Source organism: Lissotriton vulgaris (genome assembly GCF_964263255.1).
Source record: "Lissotriton vulgaris chromosome 8 unlocalized genomic scaffold, aLisVul1.2 SUPER_8_unloc_1, whole genome shotgun sequence".
NCBI classification, from domain to species: Eukaryota; Metazoa; Chordata; class Amphibia; order Caudata; family Salamandridae; genus Lissotriton; species Lissotriton vulgaris.
The window spans coordinates 2263104-2284235 of record NW_028240615.1 but is presented as its reverse complement, the minus strand read 5'-3'; the positions used below and the strand labels follow the sequence as shown (position 1 = coordinate 2284235).

General features: G+C 44.9%; 1 protein-coding gene across 6 annotated transcripts in view; it reads right to left on the bottom strand.

Moving 5' to 3' along the window:
- DOCK9 (dedicator of cytokinesis 9) overlaps positions 1–21132 on the bottom strand; it is a 1255128-nt gene that overhangs the window by 1033607 nt on the left and 200389 nt on the right. For 3 of the 6 annotated variants that reach the window (XM_086947867.1, XM_086947868.1, XM_086947871.1), the window contains exon 1: positions 9161–9423. The exons of 2 other annotated variants lie outside the window; for them this stretch is intronic. In XM_086947867.1, coding sequence (XP_086803993.1) covers positions 9161–9319 — 159 coding nt within the window. In that variant the 5' untranslated portion in view covers positions 9320–9423. Of the gene's footprint in view, positions 1–9160; positions 9424–21132 lie in introns of those variants that run through there. One more of the 6 variants, XM_086947864.1, reaches the window with a different exon arrangement.

The window sequence follows — 21132 nt, the reverse complement described above, 5'->3', positions numbered from 1 at the left end:
CATAGGTAAGTAAACCTTGATTACCTTAACCCCGGTCATACTTTGGGTATTAACTGGCACGACATTAGCTTTGGCCACTTCTTTTACAGTCCACGTTGTTTGATACATGCCTGTTGACACTAATCCTGATGAAAACCTGTGCTCAGTTATTTTACTAGGTTTGAAATGTCACCAACAAAAGTACTTTGGACTGCATCAATTACCAATGTTAAAATTAGAGTGGAAATATTAACTATTGTAATATTCTACTCTAACCCAACTAACACCAAGTACATTTATGTCACCGATTTCCCTTCACAGGAAGGCTGCGTCAGCACTTTAAAACATATCACCCATTATAATAGTTTTTATTGACGCTATCATGGCTTTATAAACCCACAATATCCAAATTTTTGTTTGCCGTATGGGATTCTTTCAATTAATTACCTAGAACATGTGAATGGTATGGAGTAATTTATGAGCGTTATGTTCGTTCGGAATAACTAACTTTTTTCTCAAATACTGAAATGTAATTGTCAATGATTTTAACAAAACTGTTCTATATACTTTACATCCGAAATAGAGGCCCGCAATGGATTAGTTAATGGCATGTGTCAGGCTCGGTTTTTAATTTATTAAAGTCATTTTAGGTGGTAAAAACACCTTAGAGCCAAAATGGAATTTTTCATGTTCGGTGTGAGATTTCAGCATCTTTTCCTCGTCTGACACTTTTCTCTCTCATTTGCGGTGGGTCAAAGTTCGATGATGAACAAAGAAGTCCTGAACGCTAAAAATGAGTTTCAGTTCCACAACCTGCAACCACTGGCACACAGTTAGCACAGAACAATCTACCTTTGTAGCCACGACCATTCTGTGGACTTTAGTAACCAATGAGAGGGATTTCCTTCTTAAATCACCACTATCTAGCAAGCAGGCGAGCTGCCATCCTGCATTGTGGATTAATCTATGCAGCAGCCCTGGCTCCTTTCTCCATGCATTAGCCAGGCATCCATCTTCAGGGCTAAAAATACACCGCTAAAGACAAACTGCTGCTTGGAGCAATAAAGCACTCACCAGGGACCAGAGACTTGCTCATCACAGCTGACCTCTACTCGTCTAAACAGCGATGTCATGAATTATTGGTATAAGACGGTTATAAACAGTGACCATGATTTCTGTGGTCCTCTTGAAAGATGCCTAGTCATAACTAAACGATGGGAGCTGCTTTCTACAGTTGGCAATTCAACTGCAAATGAATGTGCCATGCAAACATTTTTTGGAGAAAGAAAATCTGTTTTGATTCACAATTTAATTGAAGTTGGAGATCGAGGAACAGCTAACGTCTTGGCAAGTTCACATCGGCTTTCGCTTCATTCAGAAGTTGATTGATTATAGGTGTGGTGCTATGGAACTTAGCACCCAGAGGCGGTTCAATGCTAAGGCTGCTCTGGGCATCTGCTTTAGTGTGCCACACCATGAGGCTTTTAGATTGCTATAATGCGGTAAAAAATGCCTTTTTCTAGTAGAGAGACAATGCCCCAAAACAGAAATACCATTAAGACTGAGACTCACAAAGACGACTTATCTGATCTATTAGCACCAGATAAGCATACCTAGCAACACTTGGTGATCACGTTCATGAGTAAAATACCCAACACTAAGGCCCAGATTACAATTCTGACAGTCCACGGTGGCGCTGCAGTGGCGGTCTTTCGACCGCCCTTTAAGGAGTCAGGCAGTCGGACTGCCACAGCCCAGCCGCAGCCACCTGGGAACCGCCATTCCCTGGCGGTGTTGCGGTGGTGTGGAGGCATTCATATGGTTGGTGGGACCGCTGTGGTCCCGCCAAGCATATTAGGAGTTTCCTCTCTGCCAGGGTTTTCATGGAGGTTCCTCCACCATGAAAACCCTGTCGGAGAAGAAACAAAGGGGGCCCTACAGGGCCACTCTGCGCCCTGTGGATGCACACAGACAGGCCCAACATGTGCCCCCCTGTGTGCATGCACACCAGTTCCTGCACAGCAAGGACTTTACAGTCCATACCTTGCAGGAACTGTTTTCAGCCTTCCCACCGCAGTGCCCGTTTTTTGAGGTACTGCATTGGGAAGACCAAAACAAAAAGCCCGCCAGACAGGAGGAACCCCCTAATCTGGCAGGAAGGCGGCCCAACCAAGGCTTTGGTGGTGCAGAGTAAGTGTACATTTGCAACAATGATGCAAATTCGATTCTACCTGGGGCAGGTAAAAAGTGTGTGTGTGTGTGTGTGTGTGTATGTGTATATATATATATATATATATATATATATATATATATATATATATATATATATATATATATATATATATATATATACACACACATATACACATATATACATACACCCACACACATACACACACACACACACACACACATATTGTGGGTGCTCCAATCAAATTTACATCACTGAACTCGTAGGGAATGTGAAAAATTCAAGCATTTCACACAGAACAAGTGTAGCAGAAGAACTACTCCAATTCTGCAAGAGGGGGTAAGGGTGTTGTATTATGCAGCTCGTGACGTATTCTGGAGCAAGCACACTGTCACAAACATTACAAAAGCATGGTGTGGTAGCATACTGCCATCATTTGCAGAGAGCACATTCTTGACTGAAATGGCCGTTAATACCCAGATTTACTACTTCATGCAACGCAGCGCAGCAAGACAAGTTGCTGCGCTGCATTTCCTGAATTGGGGAGAGCTGAACTGCGCCACATTAATAAGATATGGCATTGTTCATCCCTCTCCCTGCACTGATGCAGTTGTGACGGCCTGGCACCAACACAGGCACCCTTGTGCAAGGGTGCATGAGTTGTGGGCAGGATTGTTTCATTAGAGGCGTATTCCTCTTTGCACACTTGCTGCAACATGCAGCACACATGAAAAGAGAAATTAAAGCGATATGAAGATTTTTCTCCTTGTTCTGCCATCCTTGGGAAGGTTTAGCATTTTGGCGCAAACCCAGAGGTTTACAGACGTTAGTAAATCTGGATTTGCTTTGCGGGTGTTGCAGAGCAAGAGTGTCTGGAAAAGTAGGCATACACAGGGCCGGACTGGCCATAGTGGGCACCGGGCATTTCCCCGGTAGGCCGCTAGGGTGGGGGCCGGTTTTAGGCCCCTGGGGGGCCGTTTTTGTTACCGGGAGTCGACAATATCGGCCCCCTGTAACAAAATCGGCCAAAACCGGCCCTCTCAAACTTCTCGGCCGCATTCCCCCTCACCCCAGGTCACCCCAGGGGAGGGGGGGGGGGGGGGCTGAGCAGTTTGCCAGGGCTGGTTTCTGTTCCCAGTCCGGCCTTGGGCATACACCCATAAACTCGCTGGTTTACATTTATTCACAAACACTTCTCAGATAATGTTATGCCTTGCAGATTTACTCCTAAGTTTAGTACGAAATATTTTTTTAGGGTGGGGAAGGAACATCAGCAAAGTTGTTGGATGTTAGACAGGAAAGGTTTTTCTCTCGGAAGGCAATTTCACATTCTACCCACTGACAATATAGGAAGCAAATAAGCAAGAGCAAATGCCCTGACATTTTACCTTTATGCCTTTTGAACTACATTTTCTACATTTCCAAGTGAGTAAATGTTTACACATGTGAGTTCGGGAAGCTGCAGTATAAGCGTTGAAAGCCGTTACAATGTACATGCATCTGTCTGAAAATAATATTAAAAGCAGCCCTTTTAAGTTATCTGCTTGTGAAAGTTGGGAATAAAACTGAAAAATAGGTGTTTTTCACCTGAAAAATTCACACTGCTGATAAGGCAGCAAAAATACTAAAATGTCTTCTTACGTCAACCTACTACCTTTTCTCTGTTCGGAGTATTTGACAGATGGTTACCTTTTATGCAAAAGGATGAAACTAAAAAGAATTGATATATGTGCCGACAGTGTAAATGTCGCTAGAGAATGCCAGTTTTAAAATTCAGTGCAAATTGAGTCACAACTGGCCTCAAAAAGTCATCTTTCCACGCCGGACTGGCTACCCAAGAGACGTGGACCAGTTAAGAGCTATATTTATTCCCTTTTATAAAATAACCATACTCTTTGGGATTCTGTGACCTACTAGGAATTTGGAGAAAAAAATATATTTCTATTAATATTTTCTGTATTAATGTTTGTTTGTGGCTTCTCTGTAATGTCATTTCTATCAGAGATTGGAAAACATTTCCTTGAATATAGGTCTGCTATTTGCAGATTCGAACAAGGTCACCGTGGAGCCAATCACGGAGAACGTGTTTTTGTTTCTGCTAAAGCCACTGGCTTTCCTACAAGGTTTTAGACCTAGAGGAATGAGGGCCAAAGAACGAGCAGGAAGTAAAAGAAGGTTCTGCCTAGTCTAGGACAAGCGCTTCCATTATTTAACTGCGAAATGAATGAAAGAGAATGCCACAAAATATACATGTAACGTCACAGAACAAAAAGCCACAAATCTAAGAGTATCAGTCGTACAGTGAGGGTGCCTTACTCCACGGCAGTCCAAAAAGTGTTACAGCCTTCAATAAACACTACGTTCCATGCCTAAAACATCTGAAATCCAGGTATCCTGAATAGGAAACCTGGAAATTAATATGCCCACTAGGGGCTGACAAAGCATTCCCCCACTTTCCCCAGAACTCCTAACCACATGGCTCCTCACTACAGGTCAAATCCTGATTCTTGGTCTTTGTAACCTCTGAATGGACCTTTCAGACGCCAGCCCAACCTTAGAATTAAGATGAAACTTCTTTTTTCGAGGTAAGACCTTTCTTCAGGGTAAGATCCTTCTCAAACATTCTTTCCTCATAGGAGGCCCCCCAAACAGAAGAAAAAGGCAGCTGAATGCAGGTATTTAACAAGCTGCCCTGCTGTAACAATCAGAAAAGATACAAGAGTGTATATTAATCCCAGAGTGTGTTTTTAGATAATGAAGGTTATTGTAGGGGTATCTGCACTAATAAAAAGAAATAAATACAGAAACTGCTTCACACCGGCTCATGTCCACGCAACATTAATAAAGAATATTAAAAAAAAAATAACAAAATACATAAACTGACTTCATATTATTCCTACATTTGCCAGACCACTAAATTCTGTGGCTCGGTCTTCAAAAGGATTATAAATTGTTCAAAAAAGATCTGTGTCATCATCATAAAACTTTATTTGGTCTAAAATGAACATAAAGATACCTAATATAGACAACAAATCATACAATATTATACAAGAATCTATGCACAGTTAATACAATTCAGCACAGATTCATTCATTAACTCTCCCATACCTCAAAATGTGGGCCCCGTATGACTTCATACTATTCCTACATTTGACATAACACTTAATGCTGTTGTTTAGTCATCAAAAGGGTAGATAAATGTTACACTAACATCTGTGTATAAAGCGTGTCCCAAGCAGAGAGGAATATAAATACCCGAAGATAGGGGTATTAATCAAATGGCTAAGGCGTACAGTGACACACAAACTTTGATTGAAAAGTTTGCTCCTTAGAGAGCCTTTATCTACGGTAAAGAAAAACAAATCACAATGCATGGTTCTCCTGGGATCTAAAATTTATTTGGATTAAAATGAGGAAAATTGAGAGATGCTGGTAAATGAGCCCCACTGGTACTAAGTTCTTGGAGCTAAAAGAAATACGAAAACAATTAAGACAGTTAACTTTTGAGCTTCTCAAAATCAACTATTCATAGTCTCCCACAGAATGCATTAACTAAAGTGAATTGCACATATATAGGGAATAAATAGCCTTTTGCTGCCAATACCAATTTCTCCATATATAAAATGTCTAAAAGCCACAAAAGCACAACTTTATATCTCTTTTTCTAAGGAGCAAGACACGTCCATGTATTTTTGCAAAGGGTCAATAAAATGCAAAATTGGGAGAGGGCCATAGCTCTACTGACACAACTATAAAACAGCTAGGGCTTTAACCCCTTCGATGATCATGACGAGCTCAGCTCGTCATGAGGCACGGTTGAGCTGTGCTGATGACGAGCTCAGCTTGTCATGAACAATGGGAATAGACATCATGCAGCATAGGAGGGGAATTGCTGCTGCAGCGATGGTGTTAATTTTGAGAAAAGCTGGCTCATATTCTTGTGTATCACTTTAGGCAAGACTTGAAATACCAGAGTGAGAGGTACTGCAGTTCAGTATTCAAGAACACAACCATACTCTGGCTCCACCTCCTACTTGGCCATCTTTTCAATTTGCCTTTTAGTCTTTAGCTCCAACACAACTGATGTCTCCAAAATAAAGGCAAAGGTGTGACTGCAAATATCAAAGTTAAAGTGCCAATGTACTATGGTAAAAACATATACCTTCCTCCCTCTTCTACAAGTGTTAAATAACTTTTTAGTGGGAGAAAAGTAATATGCCTAACTTATTTATACTATAAAAAAACACATTTTATGGTTACACAAGCTGGTACTAAAATCTCTTGCCGATATGGTGGATCCCTATCCTTCCCTCTAGACCAAACCTCTGGACTCAGACACCCCATCAGTCAGGCAGTCAAATGGGTAGTGGCAGAGAGAGACCTTCTTTCCAGAACAATTGCCACTGACCTGTGTAGAGTATCCCACAGGCAAGAAACATGTTGACACGCAAAATATGAATGGTCATAAACAACCCTCTTGCTTTTAGTTTACCAATGGCAGACACTAATGGAAGAAAGTAAGAAGTCAACACTGTCTACTCCTAGCAATTTTAACTCATTAGCTTCCTTCTAAGGATAAGGTGAAAAGTAACCACCAGACAACATCAAACAGTCACTGCAGTGTCAAAATATTGGCTTTTCTGTTAATAGAAAACGGTCAATCTGTCAAACCATCTCCTAAAAACAAAGTACTTAAAGATGAATGCCTATTTGTTGGTGGAAGGGTGGAAATGCAGAGTTAAGAGTTACTAAATCACATAAGGAACATGTCTCTCTACATCACATAGGAGTTCCACAGAAGACATTACATTATGGGATGGTCAAAGGACAGTAATCATCAAAAATGTAATTATCAGATTAAATGCTGTTTTCTCTCCTGTTTAGAAAAGACCCAAAGTGAACTAAAAGCAGCCGTGAAATCGTTTCACTACTATTCACATAATACACTAAGTGTGCAATGGTGTCTGACCATCATGTCTGACCATCACAAGTAGGTAACAGGAATGAAGTGCATTCCTCCAAGAAGTGAGGGGTAAATAACTGATTTTAAAGCTACATTTTCGAAATAATCCATGGCACAGAGCAAAACCCAAAAAATATTCCAATACTTCAGGTAAGGAGCTCAGGAGGATTATTTCTTTGCTGCAGCACAAATATATGGTTATTCTTTTGAAAAATGAAAGCCGGTCCCTAAAACCGATGGGATGAGCAATCCCAAAATATAAAAAGGCCCCTATCTCGAGTCGAAGGGAGGGTTAAACCTGTGCCACGTAGTGTCAGACAAACCCACCTCGATCTGGAATGAAAGGTAAAATGGGATGGGGAGGAAGGGATGCAGAGAAGCGATCTGCTACTACAAGGATGCAGCCATTTCGGTAACATGCTTCTCAGCCATGAAACCAAAATCAAATGTGAATTATACGTGGGGAATCACAGTGCCCAGTATGATTTCAAATATTATATATTTGAATCCAAGAGCCAAGAAAGCATTTTCAATTTTGAGACGATGGAGCTTTAGAATATCCAATATTTCATGACCACAAATAAAAAGCAAAACAATAGCAAAGAAAGCAGAACAACAGCAAAGATATCAGCCTAATTAGAGACAGAAAGGCAGGCAATAGTGTGTTATCGACACAAAACAGGACTGGAACGATTTATCAAGGCAACAAATGACATCTACGTATGCTTAAAACAAAGTACTGTATCTAAAAAAAATGAAGGCCAAAACATGTCGCATAAGAATTAGATGATTTTTATATAAAATCACTGCAAGTCATGGTTAGTTGCATGGCTAACAGTTTCAGGCAATCATTTGAAATCAAAGTGTACACTGTAGTCCACATTGCTAGGGCAGCACAGGTGTCAAATAAAATAAGAAACAACTGGCCACCATTTGCAACAGTCTAAATATCACCCTTTAAAAAAGGTTGGTTATTTTTGTGACAAACACCAGATAACATACAACACTACCTAGCCTCGACCTTTATTAAACACTAATAAATGAAGCAAGGATTTTGTTGGCCTCTGATGTGAACACAACCGGATCCATCCAGGCATTAGTGCAGCTGGTGATCCTGGATGAACAGGAAAGAGTCCAGCCTTCTTCCCGAACTATCCAGGAACGGCTAAGTGCTGGCTTGACTGTCCTCTTCTGATAGGCAAGAAACGACGAGGTTAACCCAACACACTTGAAACTAGAGACAGGAGAACATGACTAACCCGTCTTGAGGGACCTGAAAAAGATTATGCATATGATTTGGAAATAGCAAAATGAATATCGGGCAGTTTTGTAAGGAGGAGGCTCTTGTGTTGAAATCACCACCTTGCATCCATGAACAGACAGTCCTCTCTGTTCACCAGGAAGAATAAAGCCTAAAGCACACAGCAAGGAAAGCAGACAGACCAGTGGGGTCGCCAAGAGTCAGGACAGACCACTCCTTCGAAACCTGGAGCACACTACCAATCACAAAGGCATGTTCCTGAACAGCTGAACCACGACAGACAAAAAATAAGCATAAAGGCAAACAAAAAGGTAGTGCAATCGGAAAGCACGGAGAAGAGCACTTAAGGGTTTATTTGAAGCATCTCTGCCTCATTCCTCTCCACTGTTTGACATCCAGTTTATACACCAAGATCAATGTCTCCTGGAGTTAAAGCACTCTCTATCGACATTTACAGGCGGCACATCAGGAGAAAATGAGTGAGCTATTATGTAGGATCTGCATCGTGATGCTGAATCGCTTATATCAAGCAATTTCTCCTGTCAAGGTATTTTCAAGGTTACAGTAAATTTAACATTTCAGAGATCACGAAAAATCTAGGATTTAACAATTTAAATATCCATCTGTAAAGCACTCAATAAGATATGCAAGAAACATATTCATGTTTGATTATGATATTGTAACTGACTATCTGTACCTGTACTGAGACACACACACTAACACAGGGCATGTCACACCTAGTGTACTGAAAACAAGACGCATTTACCAGCGCAGAGTGGATCAGAGCCGAGTCCTCCTTCGCCAGACCGTGCGCCGTGTACTCCAGGGCATTGCCGTCGCCCTGCTGCTTGCAGATGTGGGCACAGTTCCTCTCGAACACGGTCCGGATGCCTTTGAAGAGGACCACGCTGGTCGTGCAACCCATTCCAGATGTGTGCAGGGCGACATCAGCAGCATCCCTCGCTCCTCTCGCGGTGCGCCTCCCCCAGCATCAGTCCAAACATCCTCCCTCGAACCATCTTCGCGAGGTGTAATTTGGAATGCATGGCCGCCCAAAACGAAAGCAAAAAGCAATCTCTTCCAGGTGCCCCCGGGGAAGCTCGCTCAAATAAATTAAGAAAATCAGGTACGAGAAAATAAGATAGGGGACGGGGTCCGATGCTGTACCTTACAATTCCCCCCACGACCTCTCGTCAGCATGCATCAGAAACTTACATGAGATGCTGATGGCAAAAGGCAGTGTGGGCTGAGGCTCCTATGCGATTCTCACGCCAGCGCCTGGAGGGACAGATGCTGCTGCGCTTGCTGCTGCCAGCCACAGAGCATCTTCGGCAGCCGCAAGACGCTGCCCTCCCAGCATGCCTTGCACCATCTAAGGGCTGACAAGAAATGCTCTTTCTTGGCCTAAATACGCGGCTTGATGCTTTGGCGTAGGGCTTCAGAGCCTTAAAGAGAGGGAAAGTGAGTAAATGTGGAGCTATCAGTACCGCGGCTGCTATGGAAACGCATTAGATGGCGCATGCAAGCTCAGCCTGCACCGATAATGGTTTGCTGACAGCCAGACACAGGGGAGCGCGGGATTGACACTACAATCTACTCTCCCTCTTTCGGCGGCCTCTGCGGAGGGCACGGCTGGGAAGTTTTCAGCGGCAGGAAAATGACTTTGTTTAATCCTTGGCGAGTGACAATGTCACGCGAAAAGAAACACGGTGGAATGATTTTCGAGATCACGTTAGCACCCACCTCCTACCAAACACGCGAAGGCGCATCTTGGGTGTGTAAGATCTCACACCTTCTGAGGGTTTCTGGTGACGCATGGGCCATCAGCGGCGTGGCATCCACATTTATAGAAATTTGAGTGGGAAGCGAGGAATCCTCACAGGCAGGCAGCAAACGAAGCCCACATTTTCTCCATGAAGGTGCAAAAAAAATGCAGTATGCACTTGCAAGGGAAGCCCAACCCCACGAGAGCATGCAGCACGAAGAGCAGCTAGTCAAGTGGAATACTCTTGCAATATTTGCACTGGTCGGCAAAGTAGAAAAGAATGATCGTCCAAGGCCGCAACACTGGGCAGATCATGGCATGTGGTCAATTGTTGTCTAGGGGAGGTCACCCGCATCCCCGATTAGCAGATGCAGCTGACATTTGGAACACCTTCTCCTCCACTAGGGTCTTAAGACAGTGATGTGTGAGCTCGCTGGTCTTAACAAGCCTTGGCCAGCCAGGCAATCCAGCAGCACGCCCTTAAGGACCCGATCCATTCCTTAAGGTCATTTATTTTATTTATTTATTTTGAGATTTGTAGAGCGCCTGGTGACCCGAGGGCATCCCCGCGCTATAATACTGTAAAATCCAGGACAGGCGAAAACCAGGAACTATTTGGGGAAGAGGAGGGTTTTGAGTTTTTTGCGGAAAAGTGTGTGGCTAGGTTCCAGACGCAGCAGGCGAGGAAGGGCGTTCCAAGTGGAGGAGGCCTTAACCGAGAAGCGGCGTCCACCGGTACGCGACTTCTTGAATCTTGGGACTGTGGCCAGATGTTCGTTGTCCGAGCGGAGGTTTCTGTGGGCTTTATAAGGTGTAATCATATCTTTGAGGGTGGCAGGTCCAACCCCATTGATGAGTTTGTGCGTGATGCACATGGCTTTAAACTCCACTCGCTGGCGGACCGGAAGCCAGTGCAGAGATTTGAGGGCCGGTGTGGTATGGGCTCTGGGGGGAAGGTTGAGAATGAGTCTCGCCGCGGCGTTTTGAGCGCGCTGGAGTTTGGCCAGGGTGGTTTCAGGAGCCCCGAGGTATGCGGCGTTGCCGTAGTCCAGGCGTGCTAATATGAGCCCTTGCACCAGAAGTTTCCTGGACAGGGGGGGCAGGAGGGGGAGGATCTTCCGAATTGAGCGGAGAAGACCAAAGCAGGTCCCCGCGGTCTTGACTGCCTGGGTCTTCAGGGAGAGGTCCTGCTCCAACCAGAAGCCTAGTGTTTTAATTTCTGTCTTGGGCGTAGGGATGTCACCGAAGGAGTCTGGCCAGGCTGAGGGAGGGACAGAGGACCATTTGTTGCCCAGAAGCATGATTTCTGTTTTTGTCCCGTTCAGCTTCAGCGAGGATTCGCACATCCAGGTATGTATGTCTTGCAGGCAGTTAAGTAAGATTTCAGGGTTCTTGTCCAACTGGGACAGGGAGACGACGAGTTGTGTGTCGTCGGCATAATTGACTATTTTTATCCCATAGCGGGTAACCACATCCTCCAGCGGGGCCATATAGACATTAAACAGGGTGGGACTGAGCGAGGACCCCTGGGGCACACCACGCGTGAGCGGGAGGGGGTCTGAGCGGGAGTTACCGTCCCACACCTGAAATGAACGGCCCGAGAGGAAGGATTTGATCCAAGCATGTGCGGTTCCCACAATTCCTGCCTTGGCCAGGTGGTGGAGGAGGACACGGTGGTCCACCGTGTCGAATGCGGCACTGAGGTCCAGGAGGATCACTGCCACTGATCCTCCTGAATCCAGGATGCACCTAGCCACCTCGATGACGTAGAGGAGTGCGGTGTCTGTGCCGTGGCCCGGCCGGAATCCGGTTTGTGACTGACGTAGTATTTTATTCGTCTCGAGGAATTGGGAGAGTTGCACATTGACCAATTTCTCAGCCACCTTGCTGAAACAGGGAAGGAGCGAAATGGGTCTATAGTTGGCCAAATCGTCCGGGTTTAGGTTGGACTTTTTCAGCAGGGCCTTGACGACTGCGCCCTTCCAGGAGGAGGGCACTATGCCTTGGGCCAGAGAAGTGTTAATCAGATCCCTAATGGTAGGTGAGGTGCTGGGAGAAACAGTTTTTAAGAATCTGACGGGTGCTGGGTCCAGGGGGGATCCACTTCTCATTTTGGCCAGCGTGGTAGTAACCTCATCGAGGGAGACTTCTCTAAAGGAGGACAGCCGCGGGCTGGTAGAGTAGGCGTCTAACTCCACCGGGATGGGGGGGCTGATTGGGGGGAGGGATTCCAAGATCCGCGTGATTTTGGAATCAAAGAATGAGGCTAAGTCCTTACATCTGTCCGGCGGGGGAGGAGAGGCGGCGGGAGCTGAGGGAATGTTGAGTAGTTCCTTAACTATCAGGAAGGATTCTTTGGCAGAATTGGCCGCGTTTTTAATTCTGTTGTCGTAAAAGGTGGACTTGGCTAGTTTAATGGCCGATTTATAGCGTCTTACTGCTATGTTATAGGTGTCTTTTTTACTATGTAGCCAGTCTTTCCTCCACAGTCTTTCCGCTTTTTTACATTCTTTGCGGAGGTCACGGAGTTCCGGGGTGTACCACGGGGCATGACCTATTGTCCTATCTTTGATCTCCCGACTTTTTATGGGAATGAGGCTATCAAGGGAGGAGGAGAGCCAGCCTCTTACTTGGGTGTCAGCCTCGGACGGGTCAGCCGCAAGGCTCGGGGTAGAAGAGTCCAGAGCTGTAGCCCAGTCCCCCGTCGAGAGTTTGGCCCACGATCTGTCCTTAGAGAAGGTGGGGGCTTTATGGGGTTTCTTGATGGCCCCAGGAATGTTGAAAGTGATAACAAAATGGTCCGTCCATGGGAGAGGTTGGGAGTTGGTAAATTGGAGGGAAGGGATGTTCGAAAACACTGGGTCGAGAAGGTGTCCTTTAACATGTGTTGGACCTGTATTGGCAAGAAGAAGGCCATGGGAAGCCAGGTCGCAGATAAGATCGGCGGCGCCTGTGTCCAGCGGGTCATCAAAGTGAATGTTGAGGTCACCTGTTAGGAGGAAGTTTGATGACAGGTGGGCTGAAGAGGAAACAATTTCCAAGAGGGAAGCTGCAAAGGGGGCGAAGTGGCCGGGAGGCCGGTACACCAGAAGGCCTGAGAGGGAGCTGGTCGGAGTAAGCTGAAAGGTGAAGAGACAGCTCTCTGATTCCGGGGTTATCATTGTGTTAATTCGGCCGGCGAGGTGGTCCCTGAAAATAATAGCAATTCCACCTCCTCTCCCTAAAGGGCGTGGTTGGGACAAGATGAGAAAGCCGGGGGGGAGAGCCAATACCATATCGGAATTGGAATGCCCCGTGATCCAGGTTTCTGTCAAGAAGAGTATGTCCAGGTTTAGATCGACAATCAGGTGATTAATATGCAGGGCATGCTTCGGGAGCGATCTACAATTGATTGTCGCCATTTTGATGACCGGCGGTGGGACCGGGGATTTAGGGAGGTGTAGCTTCGTCGGTTTGCAAATGGTGCAGCTGACGTAGGGAGTGTTAGGATCTTGCAGGACGTGGCATGCGCTGGTTTTTCTGGGTCTGAGGCTAAGTAGCTCCTTGCGGGAGTAGCTCAACTTTGTAGTTGGAGGGACCGGCATAGAGTCTAGCCCTAGGCCCGGTCGTGCGCGGACGAGCGCAGACGGGCTTGCCTTAGGCGCGCCTTCGGCGCGCAAACGGCGCTCCCCCTGCGCTCGTCTGCTGCGCGTCCTGTGGTTGCACATCTTTATGGGTAGGAAAGGGGGCGGGTGGGCGTGGCCTCAATGTGGGCGTGGCCTCACTTCCTCGCCGACAATGGCGGTGCAATGTTGTTTTTTAGCGTTGGTCGGTGCAGCGAAGGAGTCGCTGTTCAGGCGCGTCTCTAGCCCGCTGAAGGAGATAACAGCCGGGTGAGTGCCCAATTAAAATTACAGGACTAAAGGGTGACACAAGTGAAAATACAATTTTTAAAAGTGGACGTCTCCCGGCTTCCGCCTCAGGAGATTTTAGCAGTTCTGGTCAGTTGGCGCTGATGACAGCGCTTAAGTACTGTGGCGGGTGGGCGTGGCCTCAATGTGGGCGTGGCCTCACTTCCTCGCCGACAATGGCGGTGCAATGTTGTTTTTTAGCGTTGGTCGGTGCAGCGAAGGAGTCGCTGTTCAGGCGCGTCTCTAGCCCGCTGAAGGAGATAACAGCCGGGTGAGTGCCCAATTAAAATTACAGGACTAAAGGGTGACACAAGTGAAAATACAATTTTTAAAAGTGGACGTCTCCCGGCTTCCGCCTCAGGAGATTTTAGCAGTTCTGGTCAGTTGGCGCTGATGACAGCGCTTAAGTACTGTGGCGGGTGGGCGTGGCCTCAATGTGGGCGTGGCCTCACTTCCTCGCCGACAATGGCGGTGCAATGTTGTTTTTTAGCGTTGGTCGTGCAGCGAAGGAGTCGCTGTTCAGGCGCGTCTCTAGCCCGCTGAAGGAGATAACAGCCGGGTGAGTGCCCAATTAAAATTACAGGACTAAAGGGTGACACAAGTGAAAATACAATTTTTAAAAGTGGACGTCTCCCGGCTTCCGCCTCAGGAGATTTTAGCAGTTCTGGTCAGTTGGCGCTGATGACAGCGCTTAAGTACTGTGGCGGGTGGGCGTGGCCTCAATGTAGGCGTGGCCTCACTTCCTCGCCGACAATGGCGGTGCAATGTTGTTTTTTAGCGTTGGTTGAGATTTTGACTTCCACCCCAACCTAATGGAAGTTAGTGTACTTAGTTTGCAAATGCCCTCTGCTAAGTTCTGTTTGTGAAATGAATATATGCCATATTATGAAGTATTGTGACTGACTTTGCACATCTCTAGCGCTACACTCTAATGAAGACAAAGGTCAAGCAGGGACTTAGAAGATGAAGATGACAGGTACTCTTACTGTCAAGACCGTCCATTGGATGACTCCCGACACTGACGAAATGTACTGGTGTCGCCTCTGGTCAGTATCAAAGTACATCTTGGGCCATTGGTCAGAAATTTACATGAATGGGTACTTGCTGTGATGTCTCTTGACTTGCATGTCTTTGCGTGGCATAGAGTGGATGGACACTTTGCACCTTGTTTCTATCTGCGACCCAGGTAGTAAAAAAGGTGGTCACTGGTGCTATAACACATGTAACTCACGAGGATTACTTGCAGCATCCGTTCAATGTCTGCGGATTCCATGTGGTCTCCACTCACGTGTTATGTGGCATAATAGTAGGAAGGTTAATGAAGTTTATTTACCGTGCAAGCCTTCCCCTCTTGCACATTCAAGAAACATTTGTACTGACTGACAAGAGCGTTCAGGCAAGCGGTGAAAGCCTATCTTCAACAGTACTGAGATGTTTTACAGGCTTTCCTGTATACAAAAGACATTCAACAACTTCTCAGAGTCTCACCTAAAAGCGATTCAATTCATAGCCTGTGTACAACATCTCAACACAAATATTTATGCTGTTACATTGAGTTAGCAGGGAATGCATGCGAACAAGAACCACCGCATGAAGTCACACAGCAAGAGAAGTCATATGAGAATGGATAAACAAAGGGAAAGGGATAAGTACACGTTTATACAAGAACATGGATGATACAAGAGCAGGAGAATGTTTTTGCCACTGACAGGAGGCAAACACGGATTGAAATGCAATATTAAAAGTACATCGTTAGCAAAGACTGGAGATTCACATTTGAAGGAATACAGCGGAAGCTCAGTAAATAAATAATTTAATATTTTAAAAGTTAGGCCATTTTGAAACAAATTTAGTGACTGGGATACACCTCTAGAATTTCTTCACAGTGAATCAGGATCGAGCACAGTTTACGAGACGTCAAATAAGACTTGACAGGATATGTAAGCCCACAAGGTCAAACATTTGAAGAAAAAAATTACAAAAAAAGTCAGGCAATGCAAGATTGAATGCCATCAACCCCAAAGTGTAAGAAAACAACAGAGATCTTACTAGAAATGACAACTAAGATTCACAAATGGTTGTGATAGTCACAGACGTTATGAGGAAGATAGTTCTACAAGAAGCAGCCAGAAGAACGATCTGACAAAGAAGGAATGCACAAGAATGGGCTCGTGGAAGGGATCGTACAGGAGGAAAACTACTGGTATAAAAGCGTCTGCTCCAAGAGAAAGGGACAAGAGGTACAAGAAATCCAGGGTACAGGACTACAAGGCTGAATGTAGTTCCGGAAAAGTAGGTGAAGTCACATGTCTGATGCAATCAAACCAGATGACGGGCCATGGGGGACATAGCAATGTGGAGGACAATTGCTGAACCCAAGTAGAGTAGAGAACAGGCATTGGATTGTGCTATTAGAATACTGGTGACAAAAATGACTAGGGAGACGTCTTCCGAAATGGTACAATGAATATTAGTCTTGAAGTAAAGTGAGGTTGCATGTAAGGAAGGACAACCATAAGTGTTGCAGTATTATTAGAGGTTCTGGTTATATATAAAACAGTGGGATATAGAGCCAGGCTTGGTAAACAGAAGGCTGAATGAGTAATATTTTATATCAGAAACCAAAAGTAAAATTAAAAGGAGGAGAAAAAGAATTGAACCTAAATAGATAAACTATCAAACACCAAGGAAAATGAGAATAAGTCACTAAAGGGAAACACTGGAAACACGTTTTGCTGATGTCAGTGATTCAACCAGGGGGTTAAGGGTATAGTTTTAAAATCTATTTGTGCAAAAGGTACTTTAATTTCTGTAAATCAGTCAGCAGTTGAGTGGATCGGCTAGAAATACTATTCTGCATCACATACAAAACTACACTAGGCACCAAATGCATATCTCCATGAACGAAGCCCCCTCGATCCAGTGCTGATGCAAAACACCAAACCCTTCTCACATAGTTGCGACTATAAACAAACATTCATAACCAATCTGGCACAACAAACTGTGTAGCCTCCTACCCTGCCCAAGAGTTCTGTGGGCCAAATCTCTGGTATTAAGTACAATACAAAGGTTACAAAATCAGGGTGATTTAAAGGATTTAAAAGTCTTTGGGGAAACAGCAACTGCACATTCTTCCTGCGTCTTTCAAATTATTTTCTGACAAAAATGAAACTATCAGAAACAATATCAAATCTCCCTCAACATGTGCTCCAGCCATGCATCCAGAACCCTGACCTCGAGGAAGACTTTTTCCCCTACGGTAAATACTAACTTTCTCAAGTTGGTAATCAGAACCTAACATTGACAAGATACTTTACAGATCATATTCCACTGAGGCTCATGAAGACCAAAGCTGATATTTTCGAAGCATGCAGAGTCCCACTAATCAAGGCATCCTCTTGGAAGGAATGTTCCCCGACTCACTAAACAGCCAAATAGCACAGATTCGAAAAAAAGAAAAGAAAAAAACAACCTTAAACCCTATCTTCTTGCTAATTTGCGACTAGTGTCCAACCTTCCATTATTAGGTAAAGCAATGGAATGCTGTGCAGCAAACCAAGTAACTACTTTGAAAAAACAAACACTCCTTTCAACCTTTAAAATCCAGATTTCGCCCAGGACACAATATAGAGATATCCATAGAAAAGCGCTGGATTGTGTACATCGCATCTCAATGGTGGGCATTCTGTCTATTCATTCTATTGGCCCTACTGGCAGCCTTCGATACAATGGATCACAGAAGCCTAAAATACACACTGGAACATTACTTGGGCTGCAAAGTGTTTGTCCTCGATTGGTTTACTTCCTTTCTTTCTAAACATCTTCAAGTAGGGAGGCTAGGGAATTAATCCTCCAGAGAGACCGAGATGAAGTGTGGGGATCCCCAAGGTTCTATCCTTACATCTACATTTTGTATCTTAAGCCTTCCACCTTATTGTCGAGATACTGAAGTATGGTCAATACGTTTTATATCCTGTCACAATTCATAAATCTTGGCACAGTACTTCTCCGGTAGTGACTTAGTTTGATGCACTGGCGTTTCAGTGCTAGTGGTTAAAAACGACTGCATTGGTTTTAGAAGGGTGGTGCATGGAACAGAAGTTACACATAGCCCCCTTTTAAAAATGCTTTTGTTCTTTGGCACATGCAGTGTTGCATATTTGTATAAGCATGGTGCACTGATCCTTTTACTCGCTATTCAATCATGCATCCAAGGAGACATTTTCAGCAGAACTTTTGGGTGGATACAATGAACATGCAGCAACAAATCTGCTGCAGCGACACAATAATTTTCAATACGTGATCATAGCACCAGTGAATATCTTTCTTAACTCCGTCTGCGGCAATCAGCTTTTCACAGTGCTCATGTCTCTCCCGGCTACGTTCCTCATTGTCAGTGTTGTGTTCTTCACATCTATTTAGCTCTTGTCACGCTAGCTTACTTCCTCATCACTACCAATTTTACCCTTTTGTTGCCGCTGGTTTAGTCTGAGGCAGCTTTGGCTGTTTCATTGGAGTGGGAGTAGGCAGGTTTGCAAGAAGTTTGTGTTGTTCTACTTCCTGGCTGCTCGTCTAAGACACCACCATTTGGTGGTTGGCAGTCTAGTGCCCAGACCTAGATCAGTGACGGCGCCGATATAAGGTGCATGCTAGCATGTCAAAGGCAAGCCTGTAGGTCCCCGGACGGCACTAGAGGGCATGGATACTGCCAGTTCGGAGTTCCATCTGAGCTCGGACATGGTAAGTCAATATTCACATGCCCAACTCATGGACCTTCGGCATACAAGCTCTAAACTGGATTGTCAGACTATGCTGAATGTTTACAATAGCGCACAGTTAGTCACTGCCCTGAATGTAATTTTCAGTTTAACACAGTTGTGGTTCTTATCGTCTTCCACCACCTGGTGGGGGTACGCTTGTTCATAGAGCTGTAAGCCTTTGCTTTGACAGCCAGATATCTCTCAGTGGAGCGTTGCTTAACTCCTTGTTCCTTATAAAGCAAAAAACTTGAAACACATGACTTGATTCTTGAATTATCTCTTTACTGTTTATTCCCAACAGAGAGGGTTCTGGTCCTGATCTGGTGGACGCTGTCCCGCTAGGCTACACTATCTTCATACTTGACCACCAGGGTCGCAGGGGAGATGGGCTTGCCATTATAGCATGCGATGGACTCTGCTGCACCTTCGATTCGGTGGCCATGAATATAGAGGATTATACAGAGGCTGCCTTTTTTAAGCTCAAAATCTCTGCTAATGAAACCTTCTCTGGTCTCCTGAAGTACCGCCTTCTGGGCTCATGGGCCAACTATTTAGAGGCCTGTGTCGGATCCTGGAACCATATCTGGTGCACAACCATACTACCATTTTAGGGGATTTTAATTTCCATCTGAACAATCCCTTATCTAAAGGCACAGCCTCCCTCCTTGAATTAATGTCCAACCTTGGTTTCTCCCAGCAGGTCACACTCTCAATGGTATTTTTACTAACTATGAGGATCTGACTGTCGACGGTGTATATCCCCCTTAGCTGGGCAGACCATCAAGCTATCTCATTCACTTTTCTTTCTCCACGCTCCACGTCAGGGCGAGCCTGGCCTCTCCCAAGCCCATCACTTGCAGAAATCTGAGCAAGATTACATCCGAAAGCCTGGAAAAGGCACTAAAACTCTCCAGAGCTAGATATGTTGACTTCTCTGGCTCTTCTGAAGGAGGTTTTTAAGCCTGGGTCACCCCTGCCTTGAAAAGCATAGCCCTTCTTAAGGTCAAAATGGTCACTAGAAGTAAACCGCTCGTGCCCTGGTTCTCTGTTTAACTTAAGGGCCTTAGACAGGAATACCGCAGACAAGAGCGGAAATGGAAGTCTACTTTAGACCCTGGGGAAAAAGAGAAGCATGGGCCCTCTTGCTGCGTTATAAACGCTCCATCAAATTGACCAAAGCGTCCTTCATTACAAAGAAATTTAGGGTGGCTAACAACTCCAGTAAGCTACTTTTTAAAGTAGTATAAGACCTGTTCATCCCTCCTTCCCAGTGCATGCTGAATTAATATCAAGACTTCTGTGACAGAGTGGCACTTTACTTCCGGGATAACATTTTGAGTATCTACTAGGACTTTAATTTTCCAATGGAAAGTGAGTCTCTTCCCGAAATTGTCACTTTGTGCACTCAGTCTAATAAACTCACTGAATTTCCCTTCATCCCTTTGCATCAAACCAAAGACTTGTTGTTGAGTGTTAAATCTGAATCTGTCTGATCCTTGTTTACCTAAAGCTCTTCAAATTGCCCTGGAAATCATTGCCGATTTTCTGCTGAATGTGTTTACCTTTACACTACAATCAGGAGTTTTCCCACCCCCTGGAAGGAAGTGAACGTTACTCCTCTACTCAAAAAACCCAATGCAGAGCTTGAAGATCTAAAAATCTTCTGCCCTCTCTCCCTGCTACCTGCACCGGCCAAAGTTCTTAAAAAGGTTGTTAACCAGGAATTTATTACATTTACTGGGTCTCATGACATCCTTGACTGCTTGCAAAATGGTTTCAGGAGTGACCATAGTACAAAGGCTGTTCTTATTGAGTCTGCAGACAGCATCCATCGCTAGAATGATCAGGGTAGAGGGGACATTCTGGAGATGCTCTATTTGTCTGCAGAATTCGACGGTCTCGCTGGTACGTATGATCCAACATCTGCAGCATATAGGTGTTGGGGTCTACACTAAAGATCCCCTGCTCTTTCCTTACCAATAGAGTACGAATTGTGAGCAGCGGGGATTTCAAGGTGGAAGCCTTAAGCCTTCCTTTTCGGTTGCCACAAGGCTCGAGTCCACCTCTTTTTAATGTGTATGTTACTACGATTGCTGAATCGGTACGCTCTTTTGGGTTCCAAGTGCTGTCGTACACAGATGATACCCAGACCATTGTGTCTTTTTGCAACAACCTGACTTCTGTAGCTGAGAAGTGCAATCATTGTATGTCTGGCATGAGTAGGCGGATGAAAGACAATGCCCTAAAACGAAATGCTACAGAGGTATTGTGTTTGTCACTCAAGAGTCTACTTGGTCCAACGTCTGGTGGCCGTAGGTGTGTA